Source organism: Fulvia fulva, chromosome 1 (genome assembly GCF_020509005.1).
Source record: "Fulvia fulva chromosome 1, complete sequence".
Classification (NCBI taxonomy): domain Eukaryota; kingdom Fungi; phylum Ascomycota; class Dothideomycetes; order Mycosphaerellales; family Mycosphaerellaceae; genus Fulvia; species Fulvia fulva.
This window is the reverse complement of record NC_063012.1, coordinates 8,319,527-8,335,097: the sequence shown is the minus strand read 5'-3', so window position 1 is coordinate 8,335,097 and position 15,571 is coordinate 8,319,527. Positions and strand designations below refer to the sequence as shown.

The 15,571-nt window shown below is 53.6% G+C and overlaps 7 protein-coding genes across 7 annotated transcripts; 5 read left to right on the top strand and 2 right to left on the bottom strand.

Annotated features, from left to right (window-relative positions):
- Positions 1 to 1,067: 1,067 nt before the first annotated feature.
- On the top strand, positions 1,068 to 2,936 carry CLAFUR5_01642 (uncharacterized protein; the record flags this gene model as incomplete). The annotated part of the gene is made up of 1 exon (XM_047900790.1): positions 1,068 to 2,936. One exon carries the CDS (start codon positions 1,068 to 1,070, stop codon positions 2,934 to 2,936), a length of 1,869 nt encoding a protein of 622 aa, XP_047757294.1.
- A 586-nt stretch (positions 2,937 to 3,522) lies between these two features.
- On the bottom strand, positions 3,523 to 4,447 carry CLAFUR5_01641 (40S ribosomal protein S2; the record flags this gene model as incomplete). Its single annotated transcript, XM_047900789.1, has 3 exons — positions 3,523 to 3,780; positions 3,838 to 4,095; positions 4,160 to 4,447. The coding sequence occupies 3 exons, from the start codon at positions 4,445 to 4,447 to the stop codon at positions 3,523 to 3,525; spliced, it is 804 nt and encodes a 267-aa protein (XP_047755874.1).
- Positions 4,448 to 4,739: 292 nt separating this feature from the next.
- CLAFUR5_01640 (Kinetochore protein spc7) lies at positions 4,740 to 8,436 on the top strand (the record flags this gene model as incomplete). The annotated part of the gene is made up of 2 exons (XM_047900788.1): positions 4,740 to 7,722; positions 7,775 to 8,436. 2 exons carry the CDS (start codon positions 4,740 to 4,742, stop codon positions 8,434 to 8,436), a joined length of 3,645 nt encoding a protein of 1,214 aa, XP_047755875.1.
- Positions 8,437 to 8,722: 286 nt separating this feature from the next.
- Positions 8,723 to 9,122, top strand: CLAFUR5_01639 (uncharacterized protein; the record flags this gene model as incomplete). Its single annotated transcript, XM_047900787.1, has 2 exons — positions 8,723 to 8,846; positions 8,911 to 9,122. The coding sequence occupies 2 exons, from the start codon at positions 8,723 to 8,725 to the stop codon at positions 9,120 to 9,122; spliced, it is 336 nt and encodes a 111-aa protein (XP_047757167.1).
- Positions 9,123 to 9,617: 495 nt separating this feature from the next.
- Positions 9,618 to 11,081, bottom strand: CLAFUR5_01638 (3-oxoadipate enol-lactonase 2; the record flags this gene model as incomplete). Its single annotated transcript, XM_047900786.1, has 1 exon — positions 9,618 to 11,081. The coding sequence occupies one exon, from the start codon at positions 11,079 to 11,081 to the stop codon at positions 9,618 to 9,620; it is 1,464 nt and encodes a 487-aa protein (XP_047757166.1).
- A 555-nt stretch (positions 11,082 to 11,636) lies between these two features.
- Positions 11,637 to 11,918, top strand: CLAFUR5_01637 (uncharacterized protein; the record flags this gene model as incomplete). The annotated part of the gene is made up of 2 exons (XM_047900785.1): positions 11,637 to 11,846; positions 11,901 to 11,918. 2 exons carry the CDS (start codon positions 11,637 to 11,639, stop codon positions 11,916 to 11,918), a joined length of 228 nt encoding a protein of 75 aa, XP_047757173.1.
- Positions 11,919 to 12,506: 588 nt separating this feature from the next.
- On the top strand, positions 12,507 to 15,524 carry CLAFUR5_01636 (MMS19 nucleotide excision repair; the record flags this gene model as incomplete). Its single annotated transcript, XM_047900784.1, has 1 exon — positions 12,507 to 15,524. The coding sequence occupies one exon, from the start codon at positions 12,507 to 12,509 to the stop codon at positions 15,522 to 15,524; it is 3,018 nt and encodes a 1,005-aa protein (XP_047757172.1).
- Positions 15,525 to 15,571: the final 47 nt, after the last annotated feature.

Sequence of the window (15,571 nt, the reverse complement as noted above, 5' to 3'; positions counted from 1 at the left end):
GGAAGCAGACTGTACATCGCGATTGTGCTACCACACTGTCGCTGCGCCACCGCACTTCGCATGACAAAGGCGTCGTGGGCAGATCCCGTGCGACCAGACGGCATCGGCCGTCTCAACCGATGCTACAAAAGTGGCAATGGATGTCTCGGGCTCGGCGTCACAATCAATGGGACGTACATTTTCCGATTCTGTCGGTTGCTGCTCATGTCGCGAAGCTCTTGGAGATTCCCGATACAGCCTCAGGACATCTCATTCCCCTCGACTCAGGCTTTACTACGTCAAGGTGCAGATGTACCGCCAGGGCGGAGTTGTCACTGATTCCAGCATCTTGAATAGCAGGACGAAGGTATTGCAGGCCGCAAGCGAACACGATTCGTCTCGGCGGGATTGTGTCGCTCCCATGAAATGGTCGATCAGGACTCGCCGATATTGCCAATGGTGGCCCTTCTTTCAAAGGTTCCGGAAGTTGAAGAGGGTCGTGTGCAAAGTCGATTATGCATGGATGGGACGTATCGTTCGGCCATGGCGAGGTCGGGGGCGACCTGTACGACGGCAGCCACTATAGTTGAGGGGAGCCTTGTGAGTAGAGTCATAAGGCACGGGGAGTCACAGCAAAATGTGTAAAAGGTGCTGCATCCTGGCGGCATAGTCTTGTTTCGATTCAGGCGGCTGGGAGGAATCAGGGAGGGTTGTCAACGTTCAAGACGTCGAGCTTTGTGAGGACCGTAAGGTCTCTGTTCAAGGCAGAATTGTTTGTGCCGTATTTGGAGCTGGATTTTGCGAGGAGGAGCGAGGGAGAGTGATGAGGTGGTCAATGGCGCATGTGGACTTTCCTTGGCTCCGTGATCATCTGTCATGGCTAGCATACGTGTTAGGCGCTGGCTGCTGCATCTGATGACCATCCACCTGATCAGTGTTATGAGCTGGCGCGCACGCCCCAGCTCTGCCTCTTCCAACTTCTATGGCAGTCGATCTCACACGATGCCTAGTTATCACACATCACGACCAGCACAAAGATCCTCCAGCTCCTCGAGCAGAAGAACACATAAGGCTCGTCGTTCTTTGACATGGCTCCACTCGCCGCCATCCTAGCCACAGTAGTGGCACTCTCCTGGCCGCTCGCGACAGCTAGAAACTTCATCGCTCCAGTCTCAGTACCAGACCCCGAGCCAACTGAGATTCAACTGTCCTCGGCGACATCTCTGAATCGCGAAAGACCAACCGCGCTCTCTGTTCCGCCTCCGGTCCTCGACACGGCCACTTTTGACGACCTCGCCGGGAACACGACCTCCTTCACTCTTCAAGACATGATATCCTTCTTCACCGGCACCAAGAACTCCATAACCTCAAACTTCACACTCTTCGCTCCCAACTCCGCATCCAACACCTCTACCTCCCCTGCGCGCTCCGCGAAGGTAATCGCCACGGACCGCTTTGTCAAAGCTCTCAACAGTGCAAAATGCACCAACTCCTCAGTCCTACTGACATTCACCGACACAGAGAGGTACAAGGCAGCCCAGAAAGAGTGGAAATGGGTCAATCAGAAGAGAGAACATCATGTGTACATGGTGACAAAGAATCAGGAATGCGATAGGGGTGCTGATGATCCGGAGGATCTGCAACTTTGGGCTATTAAGGAGGTGAAGTTCAATAATTTTAAGAAGAGTGTTACGATGGTGGGGACTGCGGTAGAGTTTATGGATGTGTTCAAGGAGTGGAGATTGAAGGCGTCAAACACTGGGATCATGGCAAAGCGGAAAGGCATTGATGGGGCTGAGGGGGTACACGGCCGTGATATGGTGAGCAAAGGCCAGATCGATCTTGACTACCAGATTAGTCCGAAGTTTGGCCTCGCCTTCGGAGGATCACCACCGCGGCCGCTTCTTCCTACTGATCCGGACCATATGATGACAGGGGCTTTGTTTTGTGAGACGTGCTCAATATATGGGACTTTCGACTGGGACCTGGACATCGGGAGAGGGTCCTTGAGCGACCTCAGACCGCTCAAGGGCGTCATCTCGTTGACTGCTCGCAATGTTGGCGCAATGATACAACCTAAGCTGGCGTTGTATGAAGGGACCGAAGTCATCGACCATGAGATTGAGATTTGGGGCAAGGCGATACCCAGATCCGGCATCTACAAGCGCGGGTTGTTCGACATTGGTGCTACGGTTCATCTTATCTTCAAGATCAAGCTGCAAAAGACTCCCGTTCCGATGGCGATGATGGCGGGCTTTAATGTGTCGCTAGCAGACGAGGCTGTTGTCAAGATCGATCTTGGGAACCCTGAGAAGAGTGTGGTGAATGGGTGGAAGCCCAGCATAGACTCACTGGAACCTTACGTGTCGTCGAACTCGTCGATGACTGCCATCATGGGTCCACGTTTAATGCTCTCGTACGGAGCCGAGGTCATTGGTCAAGGAGCTCAGGTGGGCATTGTCTTCGCTGGCGGTAATCTGGAGTTGAAGGTCAAGACCGACGACAAGAGTTCCTGCAGCAAGGAAGCCGCCGCCCGGGGAGTGTCGTTCGAAGGAGGTCTGGTGAACGAAGTCGCCGCCTATGGTACAGCAAAGCTTATCTCGAGTATTGCTACCACGACAACGCTGGCAAGTACCAGCAAGCAACTCTTCTCCACTTGCAAGACTATAGATGCATCCCTCCTGGGTACCCGTCACCGGCCTACGCAGCTGCATGAGCACTTCACACCAGAGATAGTGGCGAAGCTTGCATCTGTCACAGCGGCCGTGGGATCTCTTGCGAGCAAAGCATCCGAGGCGATCACTTCCATCGCCAGCGAGGCATCAGAGACAGCTGCATCTGTCATTGATGAAGTCAAGACTGAAGGATCAGAAGTTATAGCAGGGGCCACGTCTGCTGTGGGTGGCGTCATATCAGAGGTTGGCGATGTCGTGGGAGACGTGCTTCATATCTGGTAGTTCGAGATTGCGATCTGCGGGTGAAGCTCGGGGGTATAGTACGACCTCAACTGCTTGCGATATCAGGTCCAATCAATGTGCGAGCCCTGCGAATCTCAGGCCTTGAAGGCTGTGGTTATGCTTGGTCCACGGTGATCGCTCACGGTATTCTGTCCATTCCGCAGACCACTTCGACTCGACAATGCCAGAAACGATGCTATGAAGTTAGGCAGCAGAGGTCCATCGCAGTTGTCTGATATGTGAATTAGCCTTCGTGTTTACGCTGGTACTGACTAGACTTGATGACGAGTGCGGAAGCTGTGGGGCGTTTGTCGAGCGTGCAGGTATGCTGAGGCCTAGATGACGACCAAAGAGCCATTAGTCGCGCAATGAGAATAAGAGATGACGGGTTTGCAAGTAAACAGTGAGACGCTTATCAGCTAGTCTTGGCTCAAGCTATGTAACATTCGGCGCCCATCACGTGGTGGGACATGTCGCACAGCGATCGCCTGATTCAGACAGAGCTAAGCTATAGCATCTACGCTGTGAACCATTCTCTTGACCAAGTCGTTAACATCTCATCATGCCGACCATATCAAGCAAGCATCTAGTAGCGCTTGCCCTCACGGAGGACGTCAGAATACTCCTCCAGTGGGGAGCGGACGAGCTTGGTCTCCTTCCAGAGGTTAGGAGTGAGGAAGCCGTAGGTGTTGGTGATGGCAGTGAAGGTGGCCTTGAGGGTGTTCTCGAGGGTCTTGGTGGAACCGGAGGAGGCGGTGTAGATGTCGTTGACACCAGCGAGCTGCAACAGACGCTTGACAGCTGGCGAGGCGACCAGACCAGTACCACGTGGGGCTGGGATGAGCTAGGAGACATTAGTATTTTGTGGGCGTGGACGTGAGGTGTGCTTGACAAGACTTACACGAACGGTGACGGAACCACACTTGCCGGACTCCTTGACTGGAATGGAGTGAGGCTCACCAAGGTTGGTACCCCAGTAGCCACGTCGGATTGGGACGACGGAGAGCTTCGCGATGATGATGGCGGCACGGATGGCAGTTGCGACTTCCTTGGAGGTCTTGATGCCAAGACCGATGTGGCCCTCGCCGTCACCAATGACCACGATGGCCTTGAAACGGGTGCGCTGACCGGCACGGGTCTGCTTCTGGACAGGCTTGATCTGTGGTCAATTGATCAGTATGTCTGCCTCGCGCGTGTGCTTATGTGCCCATGTGAGGCCGCACCTTCATGACCTCGTCCTTGAGCTTTGGCAGGAAGAAGTCGACGATCTGGTACTCCTTGATTGGCAGGGAGTGGAGGTAGATCTCCTCCATGCTCTTGATCTTGCCGGCCTTCACGAGACGACCGAGCTTGGTGACTGGCTGCCACTCCTTCTCGTCGCTCTTCGCACCACCACGGCGCGGACGTCCACGACCACGTCCACCGCGTCCACGGTCTCCACCGCCACGGTCGCCGCGCGAACCGAAACCACCGCGAACTCCGCCTGGAGCAGCACCGCCTCTGTCTGCCATTGTGATGTTCTGCTGGGGTTGGTCGTGGTTAGCAGAGGTGTTGATGTTTGTCCGGCCGAACGTGTCGAGGGAAGTTCCTTCGTCAAAAGTTCGCGCAGGAATTGGAAAGTGCAGGTGCCAAGCCTGTGGGGCAGACGGCCCGGAGTTTTGCCGCTAGCGTGGAGTCTCGCGCATCTTCTGTTTACCTCCGTCAAAACAAGAAGAAGGCGCGTGGGGCAACGACCACTTTCACCGCGCACGCACACACCACCACGCAGACACTGTACAGTCAGCGCACTCGCGCATTGCAGTCATGGCGTCGCCTGAGAACAAGGAGAATCGTGCACCGATAACGTCGAGCGACCCTCTCCAGCGCAAGGGCGGGTCGCTGTCGCCGAAGAAGAATGGCCGCAAGGGCAGAAGCAAGAGCATCGGACCAGGCACTCTCGAGGAACCAGAACCACCGCAACAGAGCGCGAAGGACAGGCGGAAATCGGCATTTGTGCCCGCGACCAAGTCCATCTTGAGCAAAGATGATCTTAAGGAGAAGGCGGCGCGTCGCAAGTCGATGATGAACCGGCGCGTCTCCTTTGCGCCTGAGGCTACACTGCATACTTGGGACATCGTCGAGTACGCCAAGGACCACACGACATCGACAGACACGTCTTCCGAGAGCACACGACGGGCATCGCAGTGGAGTGCTTCTTCAAGTTCGCCGGCACCACAGTCAGATGACGCGCAGGAAGCAGAGGACGCAGAGCTGCTCTCTGCCCAGACTTCGCCAGCAAAGGAGGCAGAGAAGAAGAAACGACGGAGCTCTGGCATTCCACCGATGGACTTCAACAACCCGGAAGATGCCTTTTCGAGCAGTGATGCGGAGGGCAGCGAGGAGGAGGAGGAGGAGGAGGAAGATGATGGTGTTGTGTCTGGGGACGATACTGGCACAGCCATGAGCTTGGATGTGGACGACGTCACAGTACAGTCTACCGCTGCAAGCGACGACAGCACAGGCTCCAGTGCACGGCTTGAGATGGCATTGCGACAAGCCTCATCCGCAGCTGGAACTCGAGGAATCGAGTGGGACGAGTATGGCGACCAATCAATGGAAATAGCAGGCGACGAGATCACAAATGCGTTAAAGCCGTGGGCACAGAGGCAGCCGACCGAGGCACCAGGGTCCGCCGGGATGGACCAGGAGAACATCAATCCGTTTTCGCCTGCCTTTAGTAAAGCAGCAACACGGCCTGAGACTGTCGAGGAGGAAGACGAGGAAGACATGAGTATGGACGTGACTCGTGCCGTGGGTGGCATCGTTCGAGCACCTCCAGCTGAGGAGCCGAGCTCGCCCACGAGCGACGATTCTATGGACTTGACGCAGGCTATTGGCAAGATCATCGGACAGAAGAGGCGCAGATCCGCGAGCGGAGCTGGATCACCAGCAGCTCCAGCTGTGCAACCAAAACGAAGACGTTCTTCGGCAGCTGGGTCATCGATGGGCGAGGATACTATGGAATTGACAGTTGCAGTTGGTGGTATTCGAAGCATGGGATCTCCAGCCAAGCAAGAGAGGCGTAAGAGCCTGCGAAGTCGAAGATCTTCAGGCGCTGTGTCTGATGTGTCAGAGGCTACAATGGAGTTCACACAGGCAATTGGTGGTATCCGGCCCAACAAGGCCGAGCCAACTGACAACAGCTTTGCTGGTGACGAAGACTTATCTATGGAGCTGACCACTGTTCTCGGTGGCATCAAGGCCAAGCAGCTGGGTGGTGCTAGGAACGGGCGACCCATTACTCCACAGACATCAGAATCGCCTGTTCGCTCGGCTGCCAACACTACACCGAAAGATCAAGAGCGCTTCAAGGACACTCCTGACATGGGAGCCAAACAGCTGCTTACACCAATATTGCAAAAGTCCAACGAGAAATCCGCATCAGGTACGAAGTCCCGGCTGTCACGGTCACCTCTGCGACAGGTTCAATCCGGTCAGGCGTCGCCCGTAAGATCGCCGTTGAAGGAGGAGGTCTCATACCCTGAGCTGCCTGCATCGAATGACAAGCCTTCGCCTGTGAGAACTCCAAGCTCAAGTCTGGAACGTGCAAGATCGAACAAGACACCTGAAGCACGCGAGCATGTCGGACTGCAAGCGCCAGAGTTGTCTCCAGTACAGGCCAAGCAGCAGCGCAGCTCGCCACCTGTCAAGAGTGCAGCTGTCACCCCCGAGAAGCTTGACTTGTCACAAGAGTCGAAAGATCTCACGAACACGATCAAGCTGCTGAACACGCCTAGGAAGGAAGCATTGAAGACTGTGACGCCCAAGAAGCAGCCGATAGCCAGACAGATATCTCCAGTCAGGGGCATGACACCACGAGGCCGACCGACACCCAAGGCGAAAGAGCCCACGGCTGCGATTCCTTCTCCGGTCAGACGCCTTAACGAGGATCTTGACAGGATTTCGGCAGACGGACCGCAAGCAGAGAGGGTCGGCCTGAACGACTTCCTCACTAAGGCTGGTATCCGCTTCATGGACCTCCTGACCACGACAAAGCGCCGCTTGACAGTCGCTCCTACTCCATCGAAAGCCAGGGGCACTCCTCAAGTTGACGAAGACATCAACCTCGAAAATGCAACGACTGCTGCCGCTTGCACGATCCCGGAGCTTGAGCTCTATCAGCATGCATGTCATGAGCTCAAGCGATACACAAAAGAAGGCAAGCAAATGATTGCTGAGCTCGAGACAGCAGTGCAGAAAGAGCAGCCGCCGCTGATGAAGGCTTACATGCACGCTGCACCTGAAAGGAAGCTAGCTCTCGATGCTCACATGCGTGAGATGAAGACAAACGCGCGTCTGAGGAGCAAAGAGATGTGGTATGGGTGGCGAAGTCAGCTTAAAGACGAGCTCATGGGCGGCCTCCAGTCGATTGGTGAAGGCATGATCAAGGACGATGAGCTTCTTACAAGATCTGAGGAGGTCCTCGAGCAGACTCTGCCTCCTCTTGCCGCAAAGCATGCCGAACTGCAAGCAGAAGCTGATCGCCTAGAGGAATCTGTCAACGCTATTCCAGAAGAAGAGAAGGAGGAGCTCAACGCAACGAGAGAAGAATTGACCCGCGTCAACTCTGAGTTTCGAGAAAAACAGCAAATGCTCGAGGTGTTGAGGAAGCAGGTCGAGGAGCAAGAAGCCACTGTTGAGCACCTCCAGGACAGCAAAGAAGAGTTTATGGCAGCGATACAGGAAGCCAACCGGGTTCGAGAAGCTTGTCGTGGAGTCTCCTTGAAGGAGATCACTGCGCTGAAAGGTAAGCGATGTGGATGTGTCATAACCCTGGTCCCCACTGACATTTACAATAGATTCTGTGAAGCACATCGAAGATACCTTTGGCTGGTGCATCACTTCGGCGTCCGCCGCACCTTCGACCGTCACCATGACTTATCGATCTCAACTTCAGCTCTTTTTCCACCCCAAAGCCTTCGACACCAATAGCGAAGATTCCGATCGACCCAACGCTGCCATCCATCTGACCTACGTTGGATCTGAGAAGAAACCTTTGACGACCACATTACGATTCTTCCTCCAGCTCCTTCAAGCCACACTTCACGCGCTACCTCAATGCTCAACTAAACTCTCAGACTTCCTCTCCCTAGCTAGCGACGGCTGGGACACTGCGCTCGGGGTTGCAGAATCCGAGCGTCGGCTCAATCTCGAAGCTCTAGCTAGCTCAAGGATATTGTCCGATGAACAGCTTGCGATAGAGGCGGATGTCCTGCTTGTAAAGGTCAAGACCAAGGTGCGAGCCAGCTTCGTGCTGCGTGCAGGGGTGGGTCCGGACATGAAGCTCAGTGTTAGAGCCGATTCAACAGTCGCTGTGGTATACGGCGAGCAGTATAATGAGAAGAACATGACGGAGTTTGTGAAGAATGTTGCAGGTGATGGCGTGGAGGGATGGGATCTGGCTGTAAGGGGCATGAGGGAGAAGTTGATTGCCAGGGGTGCGAAAGGAGCGAGGAAGTGATTGATGGTTGAAGATTGTTAATGACTCTTGTATTGTTGATGCAATGTCTGGTGGGTGAAGGACTGGTTGATTGTATAGCTCATGATTGCTAATTGCTTGGTTCCGTGGACTCCCTTTCTTCGGCTGTGCTTCAATTTCGCTGGTGATGGTATGTGCTACGCACCTGCGCCTCAGTCGATGTTACACGAGATATCTCACGAAGCAAGGAGGTGTTACAACCATGTAAATCAGAAAGCCGAACTCATTCTACCAATGTCTCGCTGATCACCTCTTCGACAGCATCGCAATGCTCTTCCATCACTATTACCCAGTCACATCCGACAATGGCATCGACTCCGTTATTCAACCCATCTGGATAATCATCCTCAGTATTATTGGCGGAATCGTAGGTTTGGCCATTCTTGTGGCCAGTACGTCTCAACCTCCATTCTGACCGTTCCAGTCTTCTCGTAACTCTTGCTGATTTCATGCTAGTCTTTGGATCCATTTTTCACTCCTACAAATTTAACAAGCTGAGCGACAAAGAGAAGACGGAGTACCTCGACCGCGAACACGAGTTCGAGGACTCGTTGAAGAGGGTGAAGGACGAGGTGAAGGAGGCTCAGGAGCATTTGAAGAAGGTTACAGAGGCGAGTCAGGCTGCTGAAAAGGTGGCGATGAGGGAGTGGACGGATTGGAGGATATAAGGGGATTTTCCCCACTTGATAATTGACCAGGAGGCCGGTGAAAAACGATTCTGTCATACTTGTCATGATGTCCATGGAGCTCCTGGCCTTGGTCCGAGAATTCTGCTCATGTACTGCTATGCCGTGATGGAGAATGACCAAAGCCCTCCACTGCTTGGCACGAGGTTTGTCTTGAGCGACAGCCTGGGCATAGCTCGTACGATGGCACGTTCTGAAATCGGGAGACCACGGCCATGAATGTCTCTTGATGTCCACAGGGCGTTACTGATTGTTAGGGCTTGTCTGCTGACAGACAGAGTCGGCACATCAACGACCCACTAGCTTGGAGGTGAAATTGTTGGAGAAGCGCACCCCTGCACTGAGCATATTCCCTGCGGGCGTGGTACACAAGTCGTATGAAGGCATAAGTAAGATGGACACTAAGCTATAGTCCATAGACCTGCATTGGGTGGAGGGCTGCGTACATTGAAGCATGTAGCTTTTTCTGCCGCAACATTACAAGAACTCGCCCAGCGCTGCAACGAAAGCATCGTGGTTCTCCAGAAATGGCAAATGGCCTGCCTTCGGTATCGACTTGAAGCTGGTGTTTGCAATGCCGAAGTTCTGCATGACTTCTGGGATCTTGCCGTCACTTTCGCCCGCAATCAACAGGCCTGGAGATTTGATATCGCCTAGTCTGGGCTTGAGATCGTACTTGCTCAACGCCAACGAATTCTGCTCGAAGCCTTGCAAGTTCGCTTGCTCCGCCATAGGCAGAACCTTTTTTGCGGTTACAGATTCATGGTTCTCTAGAGTGAACCATCGCTCGACCGTAATCTTGGCCAGCTCTGATATGCCCTTTGTTTTCGCTAGCTCGACTCTCTCTGCCCAAGCCTGACTGTTCGCTGGACTCGAGGCGACGTTGCAGTCACACGCAACATACTTCTTCAGCATATCCGGGTGGCGGATGGCAAAATTGATGGCAGCCACTCCGCCCATACTGACGCCTATCACAGCATGTACCTTCTCAACATTGAGTCGCTGTAGTAAATATTCCAGGTCGTCCGCAAGTATATCGAAACTGGTGTGGTTGCTCTTCTCCGATTGCTGAGCGTATCCACGACTGTTGTATCTGAGCACGCGGTAGGTTTTGCCATTTATGCCAGCAATCAACGCCTTGCTGACCTCGTCCCAGATATGGAGATTCGTCAGGATAGAGTTCACGCAGACAATGACTGGATCAGCCGGGTTGCCCTCAAGCTGGAAGCGCAGCTCCGCGTCATCGGTGGTTATCACCGAGGAGGGGGGTTCCTCGAGCGCATCAAATGTGAAGTAGTGCGACCAGGTTCTAGAGTGTCTCCACAAGGCTTTTTCGATCATCTTGTTTCGCCACGGTGTAGAGGTAGCCGCCTTCCATTCCGCACCATCCAATGCATCGCCTTTCGAGAAGTCATGCACAGCTAGTATCTCGACTTGACCAGAGGGCGGCATGCCCTGTAAGCTGCCGAGCTGCATTCGAAATCGTCTCGTACGGAGCCAGCCCGGGACTTTAGATAGCATATCGATGTGTTCCTCTTCGTACCATCTGTTGAACTCGTCAAGGTCCGCCTCGTTGACCCTTAATGATACTGCTCGAGTGACAGCTGGTGGACCGTTATACTCGCCACGAGTAGAGATGAGACTATAGATCTTGCGATCAAGCGATTCAAACGTGCTCATCACAGCCTTCTCCCGGAGTGACCGCTCCTCGCGTAGACGTGTGTAGATTCGCTTTTGCAGCCAAGACAGATCAGACACATCGTACACGGCTGACCATTCTGGCGTCTGCTGGTCTGTGGCTTTGTACCTGTCTCCTGTCTGGATAAAGGGTAGTCGAAGACGCAATGGGCCATGTTCTGTGTTATACCAGTCGTGGAAAATGGCTTCGTCGGTGTTCCAGCCAGGTTGGATAGCGACGGCAAGATAACCAGGTCCTTCCATCGTTGTGAACACAGTAGCGAAGGTTGCGTTGCATGGGCAACTCTGCGATGAAGTATTCGCTACAGTACTGTACTTCCCTTGCCGAACGAGCCCCCGGGGCCGGAGAGCTTCGTCGGCATCTGCAGTCGGCGGCAGAGTGTTTACGCAGCATCACGGGCACTAGTCCGGGGTGTGAGGGACCAAAATGAGCAACAGTACTGAGTGAATTGCATCGATGCTTCTGCCAGTATGGGACAACATCGCCCATATGTTTGGCGAAGCCAGAAGATGCCGGCAGGAAGGAGGAAAGGACATTGTGGCCTTGGCGGGTTGTTTTGAGCATCTTGACCAATGTGGCTCGTGTGGCTCCATGTGGCTCATCTCGCTTCTGCCTGTCGCTGCGATGACGTGCATTGAAACGTCCCAATGCCCAACATTCGAGGGTTGAGCGATACATGTATGTGACAGCCGCTCCATCTCCGCTGCTTACCACGACCGACAACGTGAAGCACGAAGCTATTGCGGACGCCTGAACCTCACGCAATCTTCGATCTCACAGCAGGAAGGCAATACACGATGTCTGCTCAAGCTCCCGCTGTCACAACACCTCCAAGTGACAAGGACACTCCGTCTCAAGACCGCGGCCTCTTCCATCACGAGTACCAGAAACACCAGTCACACCACTACATGCGCACATATGGTGGACAGGCCCTCAACGCGATGATGTGGGGCTTTGGAGCCACCCTCGGTGCTGACGCAGCGCAGGCGGTAGTGGGTGAAGCGAAAGTGCGTTGGTTGGCAATCTCTTCTGTCGTTGGTGCTGTGCTGATCGAATAGTAGGAGTGGTGGCGGCATTAAGAAGTCAAGAGATAGTAACCGGTTAACCCTAATAATAACGACATACGGACAACAACCACAAGATAGAAGAGCATAGCGAGGCATAACAGGACGAAATGCATGGGAAAGGAGTTTTGAAGGGTTGAATGACGCACACAGTTTCCTGACGAAGGTGATGTCCGTCCGGGCCTAGCGAGCATGTGAATGTCGAGGTTCGCTATATGTCTACAGTGGATAGAAGTGAGCGGACAGCAAGTCTACAACCATGAACGGGTGCAGGACAACCCCGCCCTAAGAAAGATGCTTGGAACCCGACTCATGCCCATGCGCAGAATGTGGCACGCATGTATATAGTGTGATATGAGTTGCTGCTATTCACCTAATTTGATTCGTGCAAGCACAACGATACTGCTGTATGCACACCTGGCTTGCATGTGATCGTTCCTGCCTTGCCGAAATGCCTGCGCCACTTGCAATGTCCGTGCCTGCGCTAATCGCCGATCTTCCGCCGCTCAAGCGAATGACGCTCCGTTGATTTGCAAGGCCAAAAAACTACATGTATCTTGAGGCAAACTCCATGTCACGCTTTGAGATTAACGACATGTGGCAATGTCAGACATACAACTGTACCTCCTCGAGGTGGACAAGAATCATGCCGAAGCTCGCAAGATAGCAGCCCAGAGTGCCACAAATTTCGCAAGCAAGCAAATCAAGCTCATTGACCTGATAACGAGTCTCGAGGAATACATCAACAACAAAGACGACGGTGGCATACGAGCCAAGGCCGTCAGTTATCTGGCGGATGTGTTAGAGCAGTTACCTTCGAAATGTCTCTCAAATCAGGAGAGACGGCTTCTCTGCGACTTTGTCCTTGGCAGGATCGAGGGCGATGTCGAGGGCATTGGTGCGTCGGCGAGGGCTTTGCTCGCACTTGAAGAACGAGGCAAATGGGACGCAGAGACAGCGCAGAACGTGATGCGGACGTTCATGGACCACACGCACCCGATTCGACAGTTCAAGCTGCAGACCGAAAGATATCCCGTTATCCGACTCATCGATCGACTGCTGGCCAAGTACCGGACTGCCATGAAGCAGATACACGGAAGTGATCCCAGATTCTTGGATAGCTTCATTTCGTACTTTGACGGCGAGAAAGATCCAAGAAATTTGATGATCATCTTCTCTTTGATGCAGGTGCCCATGGCAGAATGGGACATCTCAGCCAACGCACAGGATATGTTCGATGCCGTCTTCAACTACTTTCCCATCACTTTCAAACCTCCTCCGGACGATCCGTACGGTATCACTGCCCAAGACCTCAAAGACAGGCTGAAGGACTGCATTGCAGCCAACTCTGACTTTGCCCCTTACGCCTTTCCTGCTCTGCTGGACAAGCTGGACTCGACATCCATGAACACTAAGCGAGACGTACTCCAAACTGTGCAGGCATGTGTCATTGGGTACGGAGCGAACACGGTCAACCTTTACTCTGTCACTTTGTGGGATGCGTTGAAGTTCGAGATCATCAATGTGCAGGAGGAGGATCTTGCGCAAGAAGCATTGAAGGCACTGGCATTCATTGCCGCAAAGTTCGCCGGCGCAGAAGGACCCCTGCAATCATACTTGCGACCCATCATAAAGGAGTGTAACGAGCACCTGGAGGACGCCCCTACTAAGCAATCCCAAGGTGCCGGCCGCATACTGCATGCCGTGTCGCAGGGTGGTCCCGAAGTGGCGGACAAGATTGCGAAGGGTATTCTGCCTGTACTCTTCTCTCTCTTTCAATCTTCAGAGTCCATCACCAAGCGCAGAGGACTGCTGGAAGTATTCAACCAGATTATTCAAGCCTATAAAGAAGCCCAGGCGGCCGGCATCATTGGACAGGCTGAAGCATTGCAAGCGTTCGCAGATGATGCGCTAGACGCTCTAGTACGTGCTGTGGCAAACGCCCCCAAAGCAGAAGTCTCGTTCCGATTGACTGCTCTAAGCGGGTTGTCGCAACTGGCCAGCGTCAGAGGCGCTCTTTCGGAGGTGCAGACAGCTCGTACAGTGGATGCCGTTGACGAGATAATCCTACGGGAGCGCGTGGAAGGCCATGGCGATATCAGCAAGGATGCTATCAAGGCCCTTGTGGAATTAGCGCACTTTGTGCCAGATGCGGTGCGCCAACAGGCAGTCCCAACTTTCATGGTAGAGTTGCCTGATGTGCCGGGTGAGCAAAGTACATGGCAGCCTGTGCTTGTGGCTTTTGCGCAGTTGAGTGCAGAGCAGCAGATGTTTGACACAGTTGTCGTCCGGATAAAGAACAAGCTCGATGCTGCCCGTCGCCAGAACGCTTCACGCGAGTACCAGCACGCGCTCTTGCTGGCACTACTATATGCCTTCACATTCGGCTCGGCACTTCAAGAGGATGGTGTCATAAGAAGCAAGTACTACTCCGAATATGCGGAGCCACTGATCACTCATGTACGTGGCACTTCACTATCTGAGAGGGATGATAGCACGGTTGAGATTGTTGGACGAATTGCAAACATTGTCCTCCGGCAGCAGACTCCGCACTTCCAGAGCACTGTGTACAATCAGAACCTGGAGTGGATGTCGCATGCAACGAAAAGTGCACCGGAGGCGATGGAGAGCATCAGGAGACTTGCTCCATTCTCGCTATACTACTACGCAGCAATACGACCCGACATTGTGGACCCGAACGATATCCTGTCACTCCTGCAAGCACAGGCCAGTTACTTACTGAGTGATGATCAAGATGCCGCCGGTAGTGCAATCATATTACGACAACTGTCGCTCGTTATCAACAAGTTCCTCGAGCCGAGAACAATGCAGGAGTCCTTGACCGATTCTGGGCTAGAAGTCGAGCTGCTGCTCAGCGAAGAGGCCTCTTCGAAGAAGATAGCTGTAGCGTTCGCAGTCGTGAAAGCCCTCATGATCCAAGGCAGGAGCGGCGCACTCACCACGAAGTATACGCAGTCGCTGCTACGAAGGCTCTCTACATCCGACAAAGCATTTGCGAGGCGATTTGCAGGACTGCTGGCACCCGATGACATCCTCACAAAGGAGAATCACTGCATCGTGTCCGCCCTTCACAAGCAGAAAACGTTTGGTCAGATGGTCCCCGCCATTGTCGACAGCGTACGAAGTGCAGATCCAGCAACCAAGTCCAACTACCTCATCGCATTATCAGGCATACTTCGATGGCTGCCATATTCGATCATAGAGTCATCGCTCGCTTCTCTCGTACCGGCACTGCTACAGAGTTTGGATCTCAACGAAACGGCAGACCAGGAAGTAAAGTACCCAACTCTCACCGTCTTCGAGTCCCTGCTCATGCATGACCCGAACATCGCGGCTGAGCATACTGCTTCACTCATCACGAGATTACTCAATTCAACTTCATCTCCGGGTAACGTGGCGAAGGTGCGAGCCAAGGCTCTTCAGTGCCTTTCACTGGTACCGAAGCAACTGAAGCCCGAGGCTGTGATTCCATATCGTCGGCCTGTAGTCAAGAAGCTCCTAGGATGTCTCGATGATGGCAAACGAGATGTACGACACGAAGCAGTGAAGTGTCGGACCGCATGGCTAGCCCTGGAGGAGGCGAATGAGGACGAGGAATGAGGAACGATAGATGAAGCCACTCTGACTTTCTTCCTTGCACATTAGGG